Raw genomic sequence first — 22,695 nt, 5'->3', positions numbered from 1 at the left:
TACATCCAGTAGAAGCTGTGAAGATGCTTGGGTACACAATTTCTTCAGTTGCACTACCAAAGCCTGTCTTTGTGTATCTAAGAACTTTGTGCATGTGAACGGCTTCTTACAACAGCACGATGGACTGGCTGGCGCTCCCCTCCCTCCAATTACAGTGTAGTATTATAACACTGACCTTTGGCCTCCAACCAGCATAGTACATAGTTTGTGAGTGTTGATTAAAGATACTCACTTTGATTTAGAACCTCAGGACTTTTCAGTAAGTGAGCCTCTTCAGAACCCATGACTGTAAATGTCACCTGCCTCATTTTTGGGGCATCATCTGTGCTTTGGAAAGTACGGCAACCCACTCAGGTGCCACAGGCCCATCCGCTGGATGAGTGGTCAAACTGAACAGGGTCATGGTTTCCCTTACAACATTTAAGACACTTCAACACATCAGCTATCAGTGTGTAGAACTAGTAAGGCATCAAATAAGCCACCACAAAAGTAGGAAGAGTGATAATGACAGGGAGTGAGGAGTGTGCAATCACAGTGCCTACTTGGCAAGTGCTCACTGGCAACACTGGAGTGAGCGGACAGATGCAAGCCTTGGTCAGCCTGTGCTCAGACTGGAACTTGTTACCACCATATAACTTTAGGCAAAGTTACCACCGGCTCTGCACCTCCATACACAGTGTGCAGTATAAACTATGTGGACTTCTTGTGACAAAGGACCTAGAATTCTAAATAGTGAATTAAAATACTGAACCTACTACCATATTTTATTGACTATGCCAAAGCCTTTGACTGTGTGGATCACAATAAACTGTGGAAAATTCTGAAAGAGATGGGAATACCAGACCACCTAATCTGCCTCTTGAGAAACCTGTATGCAGGTTAGGAAGCAACAGTTAGAACTGGACATGAAACAACAGACTGGTTCCAAATAGGAAAAGGAGTACGTCAAGACTGTATATTGTCACCCTGCTTATTTAACTTATATGCAGAGTACATCATGAGAAACGCTGGGCTGGAAGAAGCACAAGCTGGAATCAAGATTGCCGGGAGAAATTATCAATAACCTCAGATATGCAGATGACACCACCCTTATGGCAGAAAGTGAAGAGGAACTAAAGAGCCTCTTGATGAAAGTGAAAGAGGAGAGTGAAAAAGTTGGCTTAAAGCTCAACATTCAGAAAACGAAGATCATGGCATCCAGTCCCATCACTTCATGGCAAGTAGATGGGGAAACAGTGGAAACAGTGTCAGAGTTTATTTTTTTGGGCTCCAAAATCACTGCAGATGGTGATTGCAGCCATGAAATTAAAAGACGCTTACTCTTTAGAAGGAAAGTTATGACCAACCTAGACAGCATATTAAAAAGCAGAGACATTACTTTGTCAACAAAGGTCCGTCTAGTCAAGGCTATGGTTTTTCCAGTGGTCACGTATGGATGTGAGAGTTGGACTATAAAGAAAGCTGAGTGCCGAAGAATTGATGCTTTTGAACTGTGGTGTTGGAGAAGACTTTTGAGAGTCCCTTGGACTGTAAGGAGATCCACCCAGTCCATCCTAAAGGAGATCAGTCCTGGGTATTCATTGGAAGGACTGATGCTGAAGCTGAAACTCCAATACTTCGGCCATCTGATGTGAAGAGCTGACTCATTTGAAAAGACCCTGATGCTGGGAAAGATTGACAGCAAGAGGAGAAGGGAATGACAGAGGATGAGATGGTTGGATGGCATCACCGACTTGATGGACATGGGTTTGGGTGGATTCTGGGAATTGGTGATGGACAGGGAGGCCTGGCGTACTGCGGTTCATGGGGTCGCAAAGAGTCGGACATGACTGAGCGACTGAAATGAACTGAACTGAACTGAACTGAACTACCATATTATTAAGCTGACTCATGTAATTTTTTGGAGATTATAAATCACACTGGGTTTTTTTTATCCATTCTTTCAGAAAGCTTTCTCATGGTTAGAGACACAAGAACCAAATTAAAGATGACTGGGTCTTAAGTTACTTTGAAACAAGACTTTTTGGAAACACACTTTAATTTCTTTCTCATGAAGTTATTAGTAATTCTGTGTCAACTTTCTTAGGGATCTTCCTCACTTTTTGCCTCTATACTAAAAGACAAACAACTATTAGTAATTTTCAAGACATTGTAATGCCTGAAAATGTCTTGAGACATGCTCTATATACTAACCAGATTATATGAGTTTATACCGACACAGCCTAATTTACTGGCAGCAGACACTCTCCACTGGAATGTGTTACTCATGAAGGGGTCTTATTAGGGGAAACTATGCAGAATACTGTACTAAGATGATTACATTCTTTTGGAGAAATGAGTCTGAGCCATATCCGATTTGATTTCATGCTCAATCACCCAGAAAGTCAAATATGTTCAAGTACTGAAAACATTATGTACTAGTGATGGGAGATCGTTCAGAAGGAGTACCACAAGAGTGATTCCTCACAACTACAGAGTAGTTTAATTTAAAAGGTTTTAGCCATCTGTTTTCTCAGTTTATTCACATATCCACTTTAGGTGATAGGAAGGGTTAGCAGTTGACATCCCCAGTGCAGTGGTAAGAGAAAAAAAAGACTAATTTGGTTAAGTTGCTGAGTTTCTAGGAGAAAACCAGGCCTTGGATCCAAGTTTTCTGAATCCAAGTCGAGTGTTTTTCACAGAACAATAGGGTGTTCCCTGTTATTTTTGGCTTTCCCCAAAATTCTAATTTTGCTCTTTCCAAATTCACATAAACAGTGACAACAGTGCTCAGGAAACAAACAAGCTTACAAACAAAACACATGATGGAAATAGAAAATGTGAATGATTCAAAATAGTTAATAAACCAATACCTGTTTTCTTCCTTTAAGAGATTATAATCCAGAGACAGAGAAAGCATAACAATAAAATTAACATGCACACATTGAAATTACTGTTCTAATTTCAGATAAAAAACCCCTGTAGCTTTTGATTTTCTGTCCACATCCATGTACACTGAACACTTCAGTGCAGAGATGCAGAAAACAAGCATAAATGTAAACAGATGACGATCGTATTATTTAGTTACTTTGGTTTCAAGAGCAGTAACTGGTAAATTATTAACACTCGATTATGTTTTGTTTCTCTTCTGCCAATTTCTGGTTAGTTCTGTCCTTTGCCCCAGTCTCTCTGGAAATGCTGCTTCAGCTATGTACTTGTAGCTGGCACAAATGACTTGCATTTTGAGGCTTGTTTTATGGAATTTTAACAGATCAACACTCTGAAGCACATCTAACATTCGTAAAGTTTCCTTTACATGTCAAAATGAATAACTTTTTTTGAGAGTTAACGAATTGTAGTAATTCTGTCCTATGCTTACCTTGTTTATTGTGTACAGAGTTTGTCTTCTGTGGAAAGCTTTATTAGAAAAAAAAGGAGAGCATTTCCTTAGAACTAGAGCAACAGAGGCTTTTCGTACTCTTATACCAAGTTAACTTCCGAAAGATTTTTAACTCCCTGTTTCCCAAAGCACTCTAAATATCTGAACCCTACAAAAACTACAAATTTTTATTAGTCTAGTTCTTTTTGAGAAATTCAGAGAACTGATAGTATACAAACTGAGACTCTTTTTAGCTGTCACTATCTCACAATAAGGTTGAATATTTATCATCTGGTCTCAATCTACCTCTAATCCTATCTCCTAATATTTTCTTTGATCTAATCTTCAAAGAAACTACTAATATATCTCATGGTCTCATACTCTTGGGAAGTGAAAGTCACTCAGTCTGGAAGTCTTTCCTGATAGCTCAATCGGTAAAGAATCCACCTGCAACGTGGGAGACCCTGTTTCGATCCCTGGGTTGGGAAGATCCCCTGGAGAAGGGAACGGCTACCCACTCCAGTATTCTGGCCTAGAGAATTCCATGGACTGTATATACAGTCCACGGGGTCTCAAAGAGTCGGACAGGACTGAGTGACTTTCACTCATACTCTTAGGACTTTACTAACAACCTTCCCTTCATCTCTGGGTGCCTCTGCACTCCTTCCCTTCATCTCCCTTAGTATCCAAATGGTCAGAAGACAGGGTAACAGCAAAACATGGTCTTTGAACCCAGACAGAAGTAGAATTATTATTCCTGGTCTCCAGTAAGTACTCAATAAATGGCAGCCACTGTTATTAAAAAGGGCTAACATTTACTGATCATTTACTGTGTGCCAGAACTGTGCATTTATTTTCTCTTTTAATATCTTCAGGGCAATTAAGTAAGTACTATCATTACTATTTTACTGAGGCAGGAAATGTAGGTTTAGAGGGGGTAACTTGTCCAAGATAAAAGGACCAGAGAGGGGCAGTCCAATAGCTGAGGGCCAGAGCCTGGGTCACTGCACCTGCCCTTTGTTCTCTGGGGTCCTGGATCTCTAAGGCATGTGCTGTTTCCCTTCCCAAGCTTGTGCAGCACTGGCCCTGCCTTCCTGAGCCGGGCTGTCTTCAAACCAGGCCTCAGCTCTCACAGCCCCCTGGCGATTCTAATGTCCCATCTGCTTGACCTTACTCTGAAACTCTGCCAGACCAAGCAAGACCCCTCTGACCCGGCTTTGAGGTCTATGGCCCTTGAGTTATTCTATTCTAGGCACACTTCAGGGAGCCACCAGCATCTCACAAACTGATGTCTAGAACTTAAAAAATGACCTCGGGGTGTGGGAACGGGGTTGGGTGACCAGCCCTGGGCCCAACTTCCAGACGAAGCTGGGGTGAAGACTGGCTGAGCACCACAGGCAACCAGAAAAGGCTTGTCCCTCTATGGGTGAAAATCTAAAGAGGCAGAGCCTTCCCTATGCCGTGTACCCCACAGTGTGAGAACGCAAGGAGGGGCGCGTTCATGTTTCCTTGCTCGTGTTTTTCCCTCCTTGTCCACCGACGTGATGACGCCACGTTACCGCGCAACCAGCTGATAGCCTCTGCGCCTGCGCCGAAGGGGGCGTGGCGAAGTGCGCATGCGCACAGAGCGAGTTCCGAGGCTTTTTGGAGGCGGAAAGGAGGCTGCTGGTTGTTGACTGGAGACTGGGCGACGGTTGACGGAGGCCAGGAACCTGAAGGTTAAAGTTACGCGTCGTGTTGGCAGTAAGGCCAAGCAGAGAAAGCCCTAGTTACCAAACAGACCCCCTCCCGAGTCAGGAGAGATTGTTGGAAGAGAACATGAGCCCTGACTGGAGCTTTGTGTTCTTCTCCACGAGGCGCCCGAGTAGGCCCGATGGCCTCGAACTGAGGCAGCGGTTTTTGGGGCGGGTGTGTACTTGGGTGTTTGCGCATTGAGCAAACTTTCTGCCCATCTATGTCACCACCTGCCAGAATATAATTAGGGTCCTGTTGTAAGCAGGGGTAGAGAATCCCTCAGGGTCTTCTGCCCCCGGGGCCGGTAGTCTACGGGAGGATGTGGCGCTTTTGTTTGCCTAAGTCTCAGTAACCGTAATAGTCCTTGCTGCCCCTTTTAGTTTTCAGGTGTGTTGCGTTGGTATTTCTGGGCTAGGAAAAGGTCGCTTAACTTCTATTTTGTTTCCTAGAATGGCGTCAGGAATATTCTCTAAAGGGCCTGCTATATCCAGGTTCAAGGCTAAGCTGTGGAAACAAAGCCGAGGCAGTCCCTAACCTCATGTTTCACAAATTTTATTTCTAAAAATGATAATTGATGCTATTTACCCCAGTATGATTTGCATTATTTCTCAGTAGTGTTCATGTCTCTCTGTCTCATGGGGTGGTCCTTGCGAGTGGAAGTGATCTTACTTAGGTTTAAATCTTAATTTTTCACAAAATAGGCAGGTGTGTATTAAAGTGAGATTGAAATATATGAGGCTGGACATGGAAAAAATTACAAAAGAAATCCTGTGGTAAAAGGTAAAAAACAGATCTTGTTTGACTTGGAATTACAGAAACAGAGTTGAAACTTATCATTACAGTTATTCTGGATATTAAGTGAAGCCTTAGTCTTTGATATTGTATAATCCAGAGATCTCAAACTAATGACTAAAGCACATGATCTAAAGCACACATCTAAAGCACACATGACTAAAGCACATGTTTTAAAGTGAGACAACACATTCTCACATGGCTAGTTCAGTTGTGTATGTTTCCTCCCTGGCCTTGTAAGCATGTTTGCCAATATTGTGGTCCATTTTCCTCTATGTACATCTCGTTCAGAATTGTTCTCACGTTGGGTCCTTGATTCTGAAGTAAATTACGTAGACTCTGTGAAAATTCACATATGTTTAGGAAACAAGATTATAGCCACCCTAGTTTTAACTTCAAAACTAATTTGAAAAAATGTGTCATGTTTTACATTCTTACCTGGAAAGGGAAAGACTCTGTAGAGTGTTTATCAGGTTTGAAGTCATAGCTTTAAACCATAATTTCAGTAATTACTAGGCTGAGCACTTAATTTTGTTGTTGATACAATATGAGGTATCTGACTAAAACCTTCTTTCTTTGAAGGTTTAGTCAGACAACTTTATGTTTTAAGGTTGGAGTGCTGGAGAATAAAAATTAGAGACTTTGATATTGAAAGAAATGAAGAGAAACCTAAATGAAAATTCAACTCGAAGTACAGCAGGTATTGACTAACTTTTATTTTTAAAATTTCTGTAGTTTGTATGTAGCGTATATACATAGTGTGTGTATATATATATATATATATATATATATAGCCTATATAGATACAACTTTTTGTGTATATATATATATATATATAGTTTGTGTAACATATAGATAGAACACTTTGGAAGGAACTTTTAAAAATAATGAACATATAGTCTAGCCTCTTTTTAGGTTGAAGGAAATAACTTAAGACAAAACACTTATTGGCTTAGGTGTAAGTAAAATCAGGTGTTTGTGGATTTGCTCTTGGATTTTCTCTTTCCTGGATTTGCTCTGGATTTTTTCTTGGATTTGCTCTTTAAAACCCTGTGTGATTGATTTGTTTTGTGCTTATTTGAAATATTTATGTGCCAGGGAGATTGTGTATATTACCATCACTCTAAGTCATTCTCAAGAATGATCCATAGAATATATATATTACAGACCCCTGGAGTTCTTGGTGAAATTGCAGAGTTTTGACTTCCAAAGCAAATCTACTGAAATAAAATTTATGAGAGTGGGGTCTAGGAACTGGAATGCTAAGCATAATTACGGATAAATCTTAGTCAAACTAAAGTGAAAGAACCATGGCCTTAAAGGGTCTGCTACTATAGTCAGAGTGATTAGGATTTTGGAAAGCATAGGTCAAATTTTGGTTCTCCTTTACCTGTATTGTACTCCAGTTGATATGGTGATAAGCAGGCACAGGAGAGAAGTAAACAAAGCAAAAAGTGGGTTTGGAAAGGGTTGGGGGATGAGGAAGGAGATGCGAATTACTGCCAAATAAGAGGAATTAAGGTGATGGTAACATAGAACAAGAAAGGATTTTTTAGAGAGACAGATAAGGCTATTTTGGATCTTTAAAAGAGTATAAAAAGAAATCCAAATCTATATAAATATATCTGTAATGAATATAAAAGTAACATATAGAAATAGACAAATTCAAATAGTATACTATTATACACTAATAATTATTCTATAACTAGGTCTGATTGTTTGCCTATTGTGTACTAATTTTTTGGTACTTTCAATTTAGGCTGTTTGCCTGTACCATTATTCAATCAGAAAAAGAGGAATAGACAGCCGTTAACATCCAATCCATGTACAAATGATCCAGGTATCAGTAATGCTTCTGACAATTATGATTTCCCTCCTCTACCATCAGGTAAGAAAATAAAGTGAAAATTCTTAGTAAATAAGAGGATTATAGAAAATGGCAATTTCTACTGTATTATAATGGAAACAGAAAGAAAGTGTATTTTTTTCTTCTTTCCACTATCCAGTTATAGGGATTACTTGGCTCTTTCTGAGCATTCCAGCACAACAGTTAGAGTTTCCTTGTTTACAAGGGTGACTTAGCATTTAAATGGGGTATCTTAAATCTGGAGCCTTTGTTCTAGTGAAGTAGTAACTTATACTGGAAAGAGTTTTTTTTTTCCTATTACAAAACACATACAGATATTATGACTTAAACATTTGGTGGTAAAGAATGGAGAAACTCAAGTTGCTTCAGGAATAAGGGTATGAATGGGAACACAGGAAAAATGGAAGAAAATAGAACTTAAGAAGGTAGAAGCCAAGGAATTTCTTGTGCTTGACCCTAGTCTTTTTTTCTCTTCTTACGTAATTTTTGCTTTGTTTCATTTGTTGACTTTTCACTGTTTCATCCAACTGGCTTCCTTTTAGCATCCACTGGTATGTGAACTAAGTTGCCTTTTCTGGGTGTTAACATAGCCTTTTAGTTCTAGTTCTCAGAGCCCATGGTTGGCTGCCCTCTGTTTCTCTTGATTCAAATTCTAGAGACTGTGAGCCTTACTTCAACTCATGTTTTTAAAAGGTCACTGAAATCATTTTTTTTAAATTAACTAATTTTAATTGGAGGCTAATTACTTTACAATATTGTAGTGGTTTTTGCCATACATTGACATGAATCAGCTACGTACATGTGTTCCCCATCCTGAACCCTCCTCGCACCTCCCTCCCCATCCCATCCCTCAGGGTCATCCAGTGCACCAGCCCTGAGCACCCTGTGTCATGCATCAAACCTGGACTGGTGATCTATTTCACATATGGTAGTATACATGTTTCAATGCTATTCTCTCAAATCATCCCACCCCCACCTCCCACATAGTCCAAAAGTCTGTTATTTACATCTGTGTCTCTTTAGCTGTCTGGCATATAGGTTCATTGTTACCATCTTTCTAGATTCCATATATATGTGTTAATATACTGTGTTGGTGTTTTTCTTTCTGACTTCACTCTGTATAATAGGCTCCAGTTTCATCCACCTTATTAGAACTGATTCAAATGCATTCTTTTTGATAGCCAAGTAATATTCCATTGTGTATATGTGCCACAGCTTTCTTATCCATTCATCTGCCAACGGACATCTAGGTTGCTTCCATGTCCTGGCTGTTGTAAACAGTGCTGCAGTGAACATTGAGCTACACGTGTCTCTTTCATTTCTGGTTTCCTCGGTGTGTATGACCAGCAGTGGGATTGCTGGGTCATATGGCAGTTCTGTTTCCAGTTTTTTAAGGAATCTTCACACTGTTCTCCTTAGTGGCTGTACTAGTTTGCATTCCTACCAACAGTGTAAGAGGGTTCCCTTTTCTCCACACCCTCACCAGCATTTATTGTTTGTAGACTTTTGGATAGCAGCCATTCTGACCAGCATGAGATGGTACCTCATTGTGGTTATGATTTGCATTTCTCTGATAATGACTGATATTGAGCATTTTTTCATGTGTTTGTTAGCCATCTGTATGTCTTCTTTGGAGAAATGTCTGTTTAGTTCTTTGGCCCATTTTTTGATTGGGTCGTTTATTTTTCTGTAATTGAGCTGCAGGAGCTGCTTGTATATTTTTGAGATTAATTCTTTGTTAGTTGCTTCATTTGCTATTGTTTTCTCCCATTCTGAAGGCTGTCTTTTCACCTTGCTTATAGTTCATTGTGCAAAAGCTTTTAAGTTTAATTAGATCCCATTTTGGAGAAGGCAATGGCACCCCACTCCAGTACTCTTGCCTGGAAAATCCCATGGACGGAGGAGCCTGGTAGGCTGCAGTCCATGGGGTTGCTAAGAGTCGGACACGACTTCACTTTCACTTTCACTTTTCACTTTCATGCATTGGAGAAGGAAATGGCAACCCACTCCAGTGTTCTTGCCTGGAGAATCCCAGGGACGGGGGAGCCTGGTGGGCTGTCATCTCTGGGGTCGCACAGAGTCGGACATGACTGAAGCGACTTAGCAGCAGCAGATCCATTTGTTTACTTTTGCTTTTATTTCTATTACTCTGGGAGGTGGATCATAGAGGATCTTGCTGTGACTTATGTCAGAGAGTGTTTTGCCTATGTTTTCCTCTAGTAGTTTTATAGTTTCTGGTCTTACATTTAGATCTTTAATCCATTTTGAGTTTATTTTTGTGTATGGTGTTAGAGTGTTCTAGTTTCATTCTTTAATTTAACCTTATGGTTAGGCCTCTCATCTCTGAAATAATTAGCTGTGGTGGTTTGTCCTGGGAGATCTTAATGTTTACTTACTTTTTACTTCTGTTTGGAAGAAGGCATGGACAGTCAGATATTCTGAAATATACTTGGTACCTGCTGGTTATATACATTTACATTTTGCGGCAGCACATTTAAAATGCTTTAACAGGATTTTCTGCAACTAGAATTTAAAAATCCTTTAATATATATATGCCAGTACTTATTAATTTCATCCAGTGTGCAACAGTAGACCTTAATCTAATTTTAAATCTATAGTTATTTTGTTTTCTTCCACATTTGAGGAATTGAAAGTATGAATTTCATATTATTCTCATTTTTATAGATAAAAGGTTAAAAAATTGTTGTGGATATGTGAAAGTGGGCATTTATCTGGTAATCTGCTGCTATTTAAAAAAATTCTCCTCTATTTAAAATATTTTATAAGTAGCATGAATGACAGATAATCTTGAAAAATAACCATTTGAGTTGCTGCATAGGTAAATGTACATAATCCTGAAGTACTGAACTTTTCAAGCTCTGACCAGGATTACTATCTGTCAGAGATACAACAAAATATCTTATCATGGGTAAGAGAGAGGACTAGATCAATGTTTTTCAATTTTTCTTCTTGATCCATTAGTAGTTTAGGAAATAACCAGTCTTTAAAAAAAATAAATAGAATGGAATAGAGTAAAATGGAAAATGTCAGTGTATATACATAGTAAGTAAGAAAAAGAATAGATGGTAAATTTGCTATATTCTCTCTCAAACACACACAGGCACTCACATACACACACACACACATGCTGTGTGTGTATATTTTCTGGGTTTTGATGTATTTCTTGCTGTTGGGTTGGGATTAAGAAACACTGATTACACTGAAATTTATGTTACAAAGTGTAAGATACTTTACTAGGATTGACTGTGGAAGATATACAGATTAAATACCTTGCTTGGAATACAGTGGGAAAGGGAGATATCTAAAAAAATTAGTAAGACACACTGTGACTAATTCCACAACAAAGTACTTTTAAAGAACATGTCCACATATTCAAGTTTTTTTCTCCTTCAGGCTTTCGGTTGCCTCCCCCACATACTAATTAAATATGAAAGAATTATTTCCCCCAAACACTACCTAACTTACCCTTACCTGTGTTACTTATATCTTTTGAGATTGGGCCTGGGAAGCTGTGAATCCGGAGTTGCCTCCTTTAACAAAAACAGTGAACACGGGGTATGTGAAAAAAATGTGTACCAATAAATGCATGTGTCTGTTACTGATTGATGTTAGTCTTCTGTGTATATTTTATATTTCTCAATTGGGGAACAAATTATTAATAGTTAATAAGATATATTTCCTTGAAAGGCAAATACCACATTCAGTTTCTAATTCCCTGAGAAGTCAAGATTCTCTATCTAAACCTATTCAATCAAATGCTGGGAGCAGCAAGAGTGATTGGAGGTGAGTCTACTTAAGATTTTTCTTATTCTGTTTCTTCTTCTCCGTCCCATCTCCTCCTTTACTCCCTTCTCTCCTCCTCTATCTTTTCTTCCTTTCATAAACAGAATTGACATTTAGGAAATTTCTATACTTAATAACTAACTATAGTGATACTAGCTATGTTTTATGAGAGAAGAGAACATGCTATATAAAACTTTAAAAATAGACAACTTTGGCATTGATTATATTTCCAAAGAATACTTCATGTTATAATGAAATTTCTTTAAATATTTATCACCATGAATTTATGATTTTGTCATTAATGTCTAATTGACAATAGGTAAAGAGTCAAGAATAACTGTATCTAAATGTTGGATATATTTAGAAATTGAGAACCAAATAGAATGCTCAATCTTACCCTAGTAAGATAGTCAGCTTCAAGGTAAATAGGATGGAATTAAGAAAGAAAGATGGAGCACGAAATGCATAAGCATCTGTTAAGATGGTGAGGGCCCTTGTCAGAGGTATCCAAATTTAATGTCTAAATAATGTGAAAAAATGAATAGATAGAAAAAGGACATGGATTGTTTTTTAGATTGGACTTTAGTATTCTTGGTTAGGTGGTAACTACTGAAATCGTTTTGGATTATTTTCCTTAACAAGGTTGGGTTGCATTGTTTGCCCTCTTGTAGTACTTGTGGTATTTTTAGGAAAATTATATTCAGAAATAGATATTTGTGACTTAGGTTAGTTTTTTCCCTGTGGAACTTTTACCTAGCCTGCTCTGAAATTATACTTTAAATTTTAGCCTCATTAGCATCACGTTCTGATTGGCAGGTACAACTCACTTAAGTTAATGAAGCTAGTAAAATGCTGAAATAAATTCATAAGTAAGACTTTTAAGCTATTAAGTAAAAGTACAAAATTTCTAATCAGACAGCTATCCACCCTGCCTATATCTATTTTCTTTGTGATTTAAAATCACTGACAAGCCATAGTTTAACTTTTGAAAAATTTATTTTGTAGAAAACTTAAAAATAAATGTACAAAAAAGGAAGCAAACATACTCAAAATCTTACTGCACTGAAAAAAAATCTTTCTACTTATATATTCTTGTATAGTTTAAAAATAAATTCTTTGGCACTTGACTTTGAGTTGGGTTCTCTGGATTTTGGATTGTCAGTAACTTGCTATGTGACTTTGGCAAGTTACTTCCTCCTTAAGATTCTGTTTCCTCACCTGAAAAGAGAGGCTTAATATATTTTAGGTTGCTGTGATGATGTGTTTAGAATATCTAACTGGTCAGTAGTTGCAAAGTAGTTACAAAGTAGTACAAATTACCATATAAATGCAAATTAAATAATTAATAATTTTCTCTTAGTTAAGAAAAAGTATATAGAAACAAAACTGATACCAATTTTTAAAAATACTATTACAGCTACAGAGATGGAAACAAAAATACCAGTTTAAAAACTTGGGATAAAAATGATTTTAAGCCTCAGTGCAAAAGAAGAAATCTAATGACAAATAATGGAATAAATTCAGGTCCAATTAATTTGGGAGCTCAACAGCAGAAACAATTAAGAGTATCTGAATCTACTAACTTACCTAACCAAAGAGAAAGTGAAGCACTCAGACAAACAAAGTCATCAGAAATACCTGGCTCCACAATGAGAAGTCTAGACAAAAACAGCACATTGCAGGCATTTAAGCCCAATTTTCAACAAAATCAATTTAAGAAAAAAATGTTGGATGGTTTTCAAGAAGTAAACACCCTCAAGGTAAACTTGTCAATATTACTTGCATTTTTGTATTTCAATTAAAAAATGTGAGATAAGTATTTAGAAAGTTACAGAGATAAGAGCATTTGAAATCACTTCCATGTCATACATTACTGGATTAGCACAAATAGCCAGTTGTACTGGAGTAGATGATGTTTTTATCCAGTATGTTTTCTTAAAGGTTGTGAATGGCTGCTCTGTAAATAAATGTAATTTTGTTGTACCCATGAGAGGATGTGAGCTCAGGGTCTTCCTACTCCACAATCTTGGCCATCCTGCTCTTAGTTGATTTTTTAAAGTGCCAAAACATTCCTATCTCAAGGCCTTTACACTCACTATTCCCTTATTCCTCTGTCAACAGCCTATTTAAAATAATAATCCCTGTCTCTTTTTATCCTTTTATCCTGTTTTTTTAAAATGCACAGAATATATCAATTTCTGACATTCTATTATATCTTTGTTAATCTTCTGAATCCCCTATTAGACTGTAAAATCTGTGAAGGTAGATAGGTTGTCTATCTTCAGTATTGTTTCCTCATTAGCTATGTCTGGCACATGGTAGGTGCCAATAACTGCTTTTGGAATAAATGAATAAACGTGTCTGGATTCCCTCAGTGTGAGCACGTTAGGAAGAGAAACTGTATTTGACTTACCTGTGTTTGTCACAGAATTGGCACAAGATACTTTAAAAATACTTAAAGAATCAACAAATGAATGAGTAAATGAATGCTCATGTAAAATAAGAGATAAAAAGAAAAAATCTTAATTATCTCCAAATGTATTCTAGTTTCTTCTCCTTTATAAAGTACTAATGATGCTTTTAATTTGGGGAGTAACTGTACTAAAATTTTCAGTAGTTCTTTTTTACATATTTTACATAGTATATTAACATATTTTGCACTTTTGCCTGTTATACGGACCTAGAATCTTTACATAGAAAGTGAATGAATATGATGAAAAAAATGACAGGTTTTTCTACTGCTGTGTTTTTTTCAGAAGGAAGCCTCATCATATCAGTTAAAGCTTAGGGAAAAAGATAATTCTTTAAGAATTATATCTGCAGTTATTGAAAGCATGAAGTACTGGCGTGAACATGTACAGAAAACTGTACTTCTTTTTGAAATATTAGGTAGGTGTACTACTTCAAAAATACTTCAGTTATATCATTTGGACAATCATTTTGAATGATTACTAGGAATACCTAGGGGTTCTTAAAGAAAAATAAAACTTTACAAAAGGAGATGATGGTTTTTTAGGATTTTCTTCAGTTCCGGTGTCTTCATTGATTTGTGTGACTTAAGATGAACTTGGTTATTCATGCTAGTATTATTCTAATTTGTAATGTTAAAACTGGAAAGAGTCTTACAAGTAATCTAGCTCAACCCTTGAAGTAGGTGAGGAAATGAGGCAAATAATTAAAATAGACTTGACTAAAAATCACTAAGTTAGCAGCAAAAATAAATCTAGGGACCAAGTCTCCTTATTCTCAAAGTATTCTTTCTACTATATTACCCTAAATCCAGTAGCAATTTCTGTGTAAATTAAATTATAAATTACATATCCTAAAAGAACATTTGCGAAGAATCCTTGATTGATATGAGTAAACACCCAACAATTAACTTATCCCTACGGTTTTCTGAATTAATATTCACAAGGGAGGAGAGTTTTATAGAATTTCTGGAATTTAATTTTACTTAGAATAAAGAGATAAACAACAAGTAGAGATTCAAAACATTTCTTTCCATAGTTTAAATAAAATATTCAATTTAATTTAAATTATGAAATATTTTAAGCATACAGAAAAGTACAGAGACTATAATAAATATCCACATATCTTATCTTATAGATGTGTTTGAACACCCCATCTGTTTTTATTCTTCTCTAGATACAGTCACTATGGTATCTTGCCTTTCCATGCTTTTATAATTTTGCTCTGTACATCTGATTTCATAAATTTATATATATTTATTTATTGTTTTTGTGTGTTTTAAACTGTAGAGTTTACATTTTCATCTGGCATTATGTTTTTGAGATTTAACCATCTTTCTGTCCTGTCACAGTGTTAGCTTCATTCTGAGGCTCCAGTTATGGTCTTTCCAGCAGCTTCTGACTCTTCCCTTATGATATTAAGAGGATTATCAAAGTTCTCTATACCATACATTCTTCTTTACACCACATCGTCACATTCTTTGATAGTTTCTTCTGGTTGCTCTTTTCCAGAAACTAGCAAATGACCCTTTGCATGTCAACGTTTCTGACTGGGCAGCAAGACTCTCACTGTCACTCTGAACTCTGTAGCTGGGGAAGGGGATACACAGACTGGCTTACATTAGTCTCAGGTCACTCCTGGGTCTGGAGGTGGGGACACATCTAATCCAAATCATATAGCTAAGGATGGCATAGGGGAAATTTCCTAAAGGAAAATCTGGGTATTATTAGGGGAAGTGGAGATTGACCTCAAAACAACAAGTGTTTACTATCAGTACCCAATAGATGGCTATTAAAGGAATGAATAGTGGTCTCACTTGATAGTGACTAGGAAATGGCAGCCCACTCCAATACTCTTGCCTGGAGAATCCCATGGATGGAGGAGCCTGGTGGGCTACAGTCCATGGGGTTGCAAAGAGTCGGACATGACTGAGCGACTTCACTCACTCACTCTTAAGATTAAGCTTGAATTATCATTTGAATTTTATAAATGAAACAAATTTGAAAGAGGTTTAAGTTTTTTCAGTTTAGTAAGTTGAAGAGCTGAGACTCAATTGCATGACTTCTGATGCTAATTCAGTGTTTTTTCTTCATTAAATCATGATGTTTATGTATTATATGTGTGTATTTAATATGTGGACTTCCCTGGTGACTCAGACAGTAAAGAATCTGCCTGCAGTGCAGGAGACCTGGGTTCAATCCTTGGATCGGAAATATCCCCTGGAGAAGGAAATGGCAATCCACTCCAGTATTCTTGCCTGGAGAATTCTATGGACAGAAGAGCCTGGCAGGCTACAGTCTGTGGGGTCTCAAAGAGTTGGACATGACTGAGCAACTAACACACACACTGTTATGTGTGTTATGTAGTATGTAGTAGATTAGTCTGAGGATGTAACCACTGCATCAAACACATTCACAAAACTTCAGGGATTTCCTGGTGGTCCAGTGGTTAAGACACCGTTCTTCCGCTGTATGGGCACAGGTTTGATCCCTGGTCAAGAAACTAGGATCCCGCATGCAACACAGCGTGGCCAAAAAACTAGAAATATAAAAACACACAAACAACAAAGGAGAAAATTTCAGATGGCCAATTATTGTCAGTTATATTTTTGTTATATAGTCAGTTCCCGAGTTGGAGAGAGTCAGAAATTTTGTTTTCCTTAGAATAAAACGGTTTCAGAATATCTTTCCCTTTTAAAATGTTTTCTTAGTATTGTATAAATAAAACTATGAGAGATTGGTATGGGAATGGTTAAATATCAACTTCTCTTTGTTAAATTTTATTTGTGTTTTACCAGCACTAATTTTTTCCCCCTCTATTTCAATGTTGCTTAGCTGTTCTCGACTCAGCTGTTAGACCTGGCCCATACTGTTCAAAGACTTTTCTTATGAGAGATGGGAAACATACTCTGCCATGTGTATTTTATGAAATAGTGAGTATTTGTTTTAAGTATTCTTTGCAAAGCCTATGCCAACAAAACTTAGAAATGCAGTCTATAATTTCACTGTAGTAGAAATTCTGTTAACTAGTAGTGCTTTTGACATTTTGTTTGGTTCAATTCTGATGTTAAAATTGCTTATTTGCTCAACTGATATGGAGAGCTTACTATGTTATGGGGGCTATGCTAGATGCAGGGGTGCAAAGTGGAATATAAGTGGTAAATGGCCCTTTCTCTCAGAGTTTATAATCTCAGGTAGAGAGACAGACACATAAATATTACACTTACATAATAAGTGGTATGACAGAGATGTGTGCATGGTTCTATAGAAGTAGATAGGGAGGATAGGTGAGATCAGCAAAAGCTTTTTGAAGAATGTAGTAACTTATCTGACCTTAGATATATAAGGTCTAATAAATTAAGCCAAAGTGTTGGAAAGTAGGGGAAGAAGTGAGAGGAATGCATTCTAAACTGAGGGAGCAGCTCCTGTAAAGACATGAAGCACTGACAAAGCCTAGATTGTTCAGGAAACTGCAAACAGTTTACAATTACCAGGGTGTACGGTTAGTAAGTGACAGGGTAAGTTAAGGGTAGTCGTTTTGGGGGAAGGCAGAAACAGTGGGCTGGGATGTAGGGAAGAGGCTTGGTAACAAAGGAGAATGGAAACCTTATACAACTTACATACTTTGTAAAAGAGTTTGGTATTAGATCTGAAATTGAGCTTAATTCTGAAATCTCACTTGGATTCCAGTTTGTACCCCACCATTCACTAGCTTTATGACCTTGAGTGAGTTGGTTACACTTCCTGTGCATCAGTTTTCTAATCAGTAAATTGAGACTAATTCCCACTTTGAAAGGTTGTTTTGGATATTAGGTTATAGAATATATGAATGCATAGCGTCTAACACATAGCAGATGACAAGAAATAGTAATTGAATGTTATTTTTAGAATATCTTTGATGCTCATTATTTTTCTCTAGTCTAAAAAGATTTTTATTAAAGCATATCATATACAGAAAAGCTGTACAATTCTATGAAGTTACCACAGAAGTGAACATAACCAAAGTTAAGAAATAGAACATTGCTTTCACCCTATGTTTCCTTGTGCCTGTTCTCATTCACTACCTCTGTTTTCTGCATTAACGTAACAACTATTGTGACTTTTAATATCATAAGTTAATTCTGCTTGTTTTTGAACTTTCTATAAATAGTATCATATGGTATGTCTGATCTCTTTCACTCAGTGAAATGTTGTAAGATTCAGCTGTGTTGTTGCATGTAGCTAAAGTTCATTTATTTATGTTTCTATGTGATACAAATATAGCACAATTTGATTTTCTGTTCTACTGTTCATGGATGTCTTTTGGTGATTTCCAGTTTCTTTTGTTATTATGAGTAATAACTCTGTGAACATTCTTAGTGTGCACATGCATGCCTTTCTATTGTGTATATACCTAGAAATAAAATTGCTGAATTGTACTGCATGTGTATGTTCTACATGGAGTTGTTGCCAAAGAAATTTCTAGATGGTTATAAGAGTTTATGAACTCAATCAGCATAGGAGAGTTGTAGTTTTTCTTCATTCTTATCAACATTTAGTACTGTCAGTCTTTTTTAATTTAGCCATTCCAGTGGGTCAGTTTAGTGCTATCTCATTTCTCTCCAATTCCCTGGTGACTAATTGAGGTTCAGCACTTTTGTTGTTTACTGGCCAGTGAGATACATTCTTCTGACAAGTCTGTTCAGGTCTTTTATAATTTTTTTCTAATAAATTATTTGTCTACTGATTTGTAGGAATTTTTGAAAAATCTGTTCTGACTACAAGTTCTTGGTCTATTATGTGTATTGCAAATCTTCTCATACCCTGTGGTTTGACTGAGAGGTTTTGGAGCTGGCTTGTCTTTTCCTGGCTTATGAATTCTCTTAGGACATAGCTCTTTTGAATCTCCCAACCCTAAGCCTGGGGTGGGGGTGGTATGGTTCCAGAATCTCTTTTCTTTGGGGAACCTTGGACTCCATTTTTTCTCCTAGCCCTGTAAACCCATAGAAGCTCTGCTCAGTGTATTAGACTCTTAAACTGCCTTGATTGTGATCAGCAGTTACCTCAGAGGGGGAAGGTATCCCCGGATATCAGGCCCATTCTGGACTTCTGTCCTCCCCCTAGTTAGGGTCTCTGCAGTTCCTCACTGCCGTTGGTATCTCTCTGATGTCTGGGAGGATATTTTAAAATAATTATTCCATCCAGCTATTCTAATTGGTTTTAGTGGGAAAGTTGGTCTGAACTAGCTTGTCTGCCATCTACTGAAAGAGGAACTCTGGCAGTCTAATAGAAGTGAGTATTCATGTGCTGATATATTGGGAATTATTCAGTTGTTTAAGAAGCAGCAGCTCACTTGCTTGTAAGAAGCCCTACCCAAATGAAGGTCTTTCTTCTGTAACAGGGCATCCATTTATGCCTAGCTATTATGTCTCGTCAGCAGGGGGGCCCTAAATGACATAAGGGAAGTAACGGCATTTTGTAGTGATTCGTATTTAGTTGATCATATTATTAGTTTAAAAAAATTTAAATTCAAATGGAGTAATAATTAACTTTATCGATATTTATTTTTTGAAAAACAGGATCGTGAACTTCCCAGACTGATTAGAGGCCGAGTTCATAGATGTGTTGGAAACTACGACCAGAAAAAGAATATTTTTAAATGTGTTTCTGTCAGACCAGCATCTGCTTCTGAACAAAAAACTTTCCAAGCATTTGTTAAAATTGTAGATGCTGAAATGAGATATTATACTAGTGTAATGAATGAAGTTTAAGTAGTGATGAAGGAAGTTTAAATAGTATAAATTAAGCATTTTCCTGTTATTGTTTAAATTATCATCTCCATGGTTTTTTTGGCTACTGTTTTGTGTTTCACTTGTTGAATTAAAATATTTAAATCCTTTTAAATGTGGGAAGAATTTTTGAAAAATAATTTTACTGTTTTTACAAAAGTGGTGGATTTGCTAAAGTTAAAAAACCATTTCAGATAAAAATGCTCAAAAGAATAGGAATAGGTAGATACTAACAATATGAGAAAATAATACATTTGAGTCAGACATTCCCACTGAAGTTAAGAACAAGACCAGGTGCCCATTGTCAGTACTGTTACTGAGCATTATACTGGAGTTGCTAGACTATGCAGTTCATTTAATTCAAATATTTAGTGGGCAAATACTCTATGCGAAGCACTATTTCATGTCCTTGTTTGTAACAAAGCAGTTAACAAAGTAACAAAAGTCTCTGAATTTATGGGATTTATATTCTGGGACCCATAGAATATTGTTAGATAAAATAGAAATAATTGGGAAATAAAAGAGAAATAATAAATATTGCTATTGGTAGATGATACTGTTGTATATATGGAAAACCTAAGAAAATCAACTAAGGAACTACTATAAAATGACATAATTTGGTAAGGCACCGGAATAGAAAACTTAATATGCAGAAATCATTAGTAGATGTTATATATATGATCTGAACCATTATTAGAGTGTAAACTGGATAATGATACCATTTAAAAAATATCTAAGACTAACCGCAATACTAAGTAATAAATGTGGAAAAATATGAAAACTTTAGAATACCTTCTAATGAGGGACACAAAAGAAGACTTGGACAAATGGAGAAATAACATCATTTTCTTGGATAGAAAGACAAAGATGTTGATTTTTCTAAGATTAATTTGTAACATGTAATTTTTTTCTTTCTGTATACAAAACCAAACACACACACATTAGCCAAATGAATAATAAAAGTTATGTATATAAGAAAATGAGACTAGTCAGGAATACTCTGAAAAAGAATAGTAGAAGATAGTTTTATCAAATATTATAAAGCCTTAAACATGTATTAGTTATCTATTGTTGCATAACCAATTGCCCACCAAATCAGTGGCTTTAAACAACAAGCATCTCACAGTTTCAGTAGGCCAAGATTTATGAAGTGGCTTGGTTGGGCAGCTCTGGCTTGGGTTTCTTAGGAGGATTCATTTCCAAGGTGGCTCATGCACATGATTGCCAGGTGGGTTCTTGCTGTTGGAAAGAGGATGCACCTTACTGTGGGGGCCTTCCAAAGGGCTGCTTAAGAGTCCTCATGACATGGTAGTTAGCTTCCCCTAGAGCGAGTAATTGGAGAAGGCGATGGCACCCCACTCCAGTACTCTTGCCTGGAAAATCCCATGGATGGAGGAGCCTGGTAGCCTGCAGTCCATGGGGTCGCTAGGAGTCGTGACATGACTGAGCAACATCACTTTCACTTTTCACTTTCATGCATTGGAGAAGGAAATGGCAACCCATTCCAGTGTTCTTGCCTGGAGAATCCCAGGGACGGGGGAACCTGGTGGGCTGCCGTCTATGGGGTCGCACAGAGTAGGACACGACTGAAGCGACTTAGCAGCAGCAGCAGCAGCAGCAAGCTTTCATATAGGAGCTTTTCTTCATTACCATCTTCCCCAAAGTATAGTCAGGTGTGATCAGTGATTGTAATCAGTCACTACTCCTGGACCCTGAGAGCATTTGTCCTAGAGAGGTCCTGGGTAATTGCTTTCTCTTTAATGAGTTCCTCCAGGATCCAGACTCCTCTGGGATCCAGGGCCCCTTAGGCCCAAGGATGTGCAGAATGGGAGATGTGAGAAGGGAGGTTTCAGACACAGGTGATGACGACAGGGGCAGATAGTGCCCCTTAGTGAATAAAGGGGAGCAGGATTTCAGGTCAGGGTCCTGCAGTCACCCTCACACACTAGGTAAGATTGTGAATGAGCTAGTCACTTAAGGTCCTTCCAACCTGAGGGTCTTGATTTCCCAGGTTATGTGATGTTCTCCAGCAGAGTTTTTCAGGTATGATAATCCTCCTGTTTACCTCTCAACTTACCATGATTTCTCCACATTCTAGAAATGATTTGACTGTTCACCAGTTTCATTAGTTTTTTTACTAATGATAGAGTGTATAAATATTACTATGTATTATAACTCATAAGATCGGATTATTTCAAAAGAAGACCTCTCTGCAGGTCAGGCATTTAATGCAATGGTCCATAACCCTTGACTACCTATTGGAATTATTTAAGGAACTTTAGGTGTCCCAGATGGTATTAGTGGTAAACAACCCACCTGCCCATGTAGGAGACATAAGAGACACGGGTTTGGTCCTTGGGTGGGGAAGATCCCCTGGAGAAGGGCATGGCAACCCACTCCAGGATTCTTCCCTGGAGAATCCCATTGACAGAGGAGCCTGGCGGGCTACAATCCATAGGGTCACAAAGAGTCAGACTGAAGTGACTTAGCATGCATGCAAGCAAGGAGTTTTAGATAGCAAACCCCTCTCCCCAGAGGTTCTGATTTATATTTACTGGGGGAGGGTGCAGTAATCTATGCTTTTAAATACAGCATGGTCCACAGACCAACAGAATTGGGAATCACTAGTCCCTTGGAATGCAAGGAGATCCAACCAGTCCATTCTGAAGGAGATCAGCCCTGGGATTTCTTTGGAAGGAATGATGCTAAAGCTGAAACTCCAGTACTTTGGCCACCTCATGCGAAGATTTGACTCATTGGAAAAGACTCTGATGCTGGGAGGGATTGGGGGCAGGAGGAGAAGGGGATGACAGAGGATGAGATGGCTGGATGGCATCACTGACTCGATGGACATGAGTCTCAGTGAACTCTGGGAGTTGGTGTTGGACAGGGAGGCCTGGCGTG

The 22,695-nt window shown here is 37.6% G+C and overlaps 1 protein-coding gene across 4 annotated transcripts; it reads left to right on the top strand.

Annotated features, from left to right (window-relative positions):
• Window positions 1-4,989: 4,989 nt before the first annotated feature.
• Window positions 4,990-21,090, top strand: SPATA22 (spermatogenesis associated 22). 4 transcript variants are annotated; one of them, XM_070772837.1, is made up of 9 exons: window positions 4,990-5,076; window positions 6,467-6,584; window positions 7,644-7,772; window positions 11,267-11,327; window positions 11,460-11,555; window positions 12,973-13,315; window positions 14,312-14,444; window positions 16,859-16,956; window positions 19,582-21,090. In XM_070772837.1, exons 2-9 carry the CDS (start codon window positions 6,542-6,544, stop codon window positions 19,771-19,773), a joined length of 1,095 nt encoding a protein of 364 aa, XP_070628938.1. In that variant the 5' UTR covers window positions 4,990-5,076; window positions 6,467-6,541; the 3' UTR covers window positions 19,774-21,090. The 4 variants fall into 4 exon arrangements, with proteins under 4 accessions (XP_070628938.1, XP_070628939.1, XP_019838205.2 ...); XM_070772838.1 differs by having other exon boundaries at window positions 5,004-5,872; XM_070772839.1 differs by having other exon boundaries at window positions 5,019-5,101.
• The last annotated feature ends 1,605 nt before the right edge of the window (window positions 21,091-22,695 follow it).

The sequence above is a fragment of the Bos indicus genome, chromosome 19 (assembly GCF_029378745.1).
Source record: "Bos indicus isolate NIAB-ARS_2022 breed Sahiwal x Tharparkar chromosome 19, NIAB-ARS_B.indTharparkar_mat_pri_1.0, whole genome shotgun sequence".
In the NCBI taxonomy this organism is placed as follows: Eukaryota; Metazoa; Chordata; class Mammalia; order Artiodactyla; family Bovidae; genus Bos; species Bos indicus.
This window is presented reverse-complemented; position numbering and strand designations above follow the sequence as displayed.

What these genes read in the sequence shown, in the direction of transcription:
- SPATA22 (XM_070772837.1), top strand. Translation starts at nt 6,542, where the DNA reads ATGAAGAGAAACCTAAATGAAAATTCAACTCGAAGTACAGCAG. An exon ending in TTCAACTCGAAGTACAGCAG is followed by an intron (nt 6,585 to 7,643) that starts GTATTGACTAAC and finishes CTTTCAATTTAG; the next exon opens with GCTGTTTGCCTGTACCATTA. An exon ending in ACAAAAACAGTGAACACGGG is followed by an intron (nt 11,328 to 11,459) that starts GTATGTGAAAAA and finishes TTTCCTTGAAAG; the next exon opens with GCAAATACCACATTCAGTTT.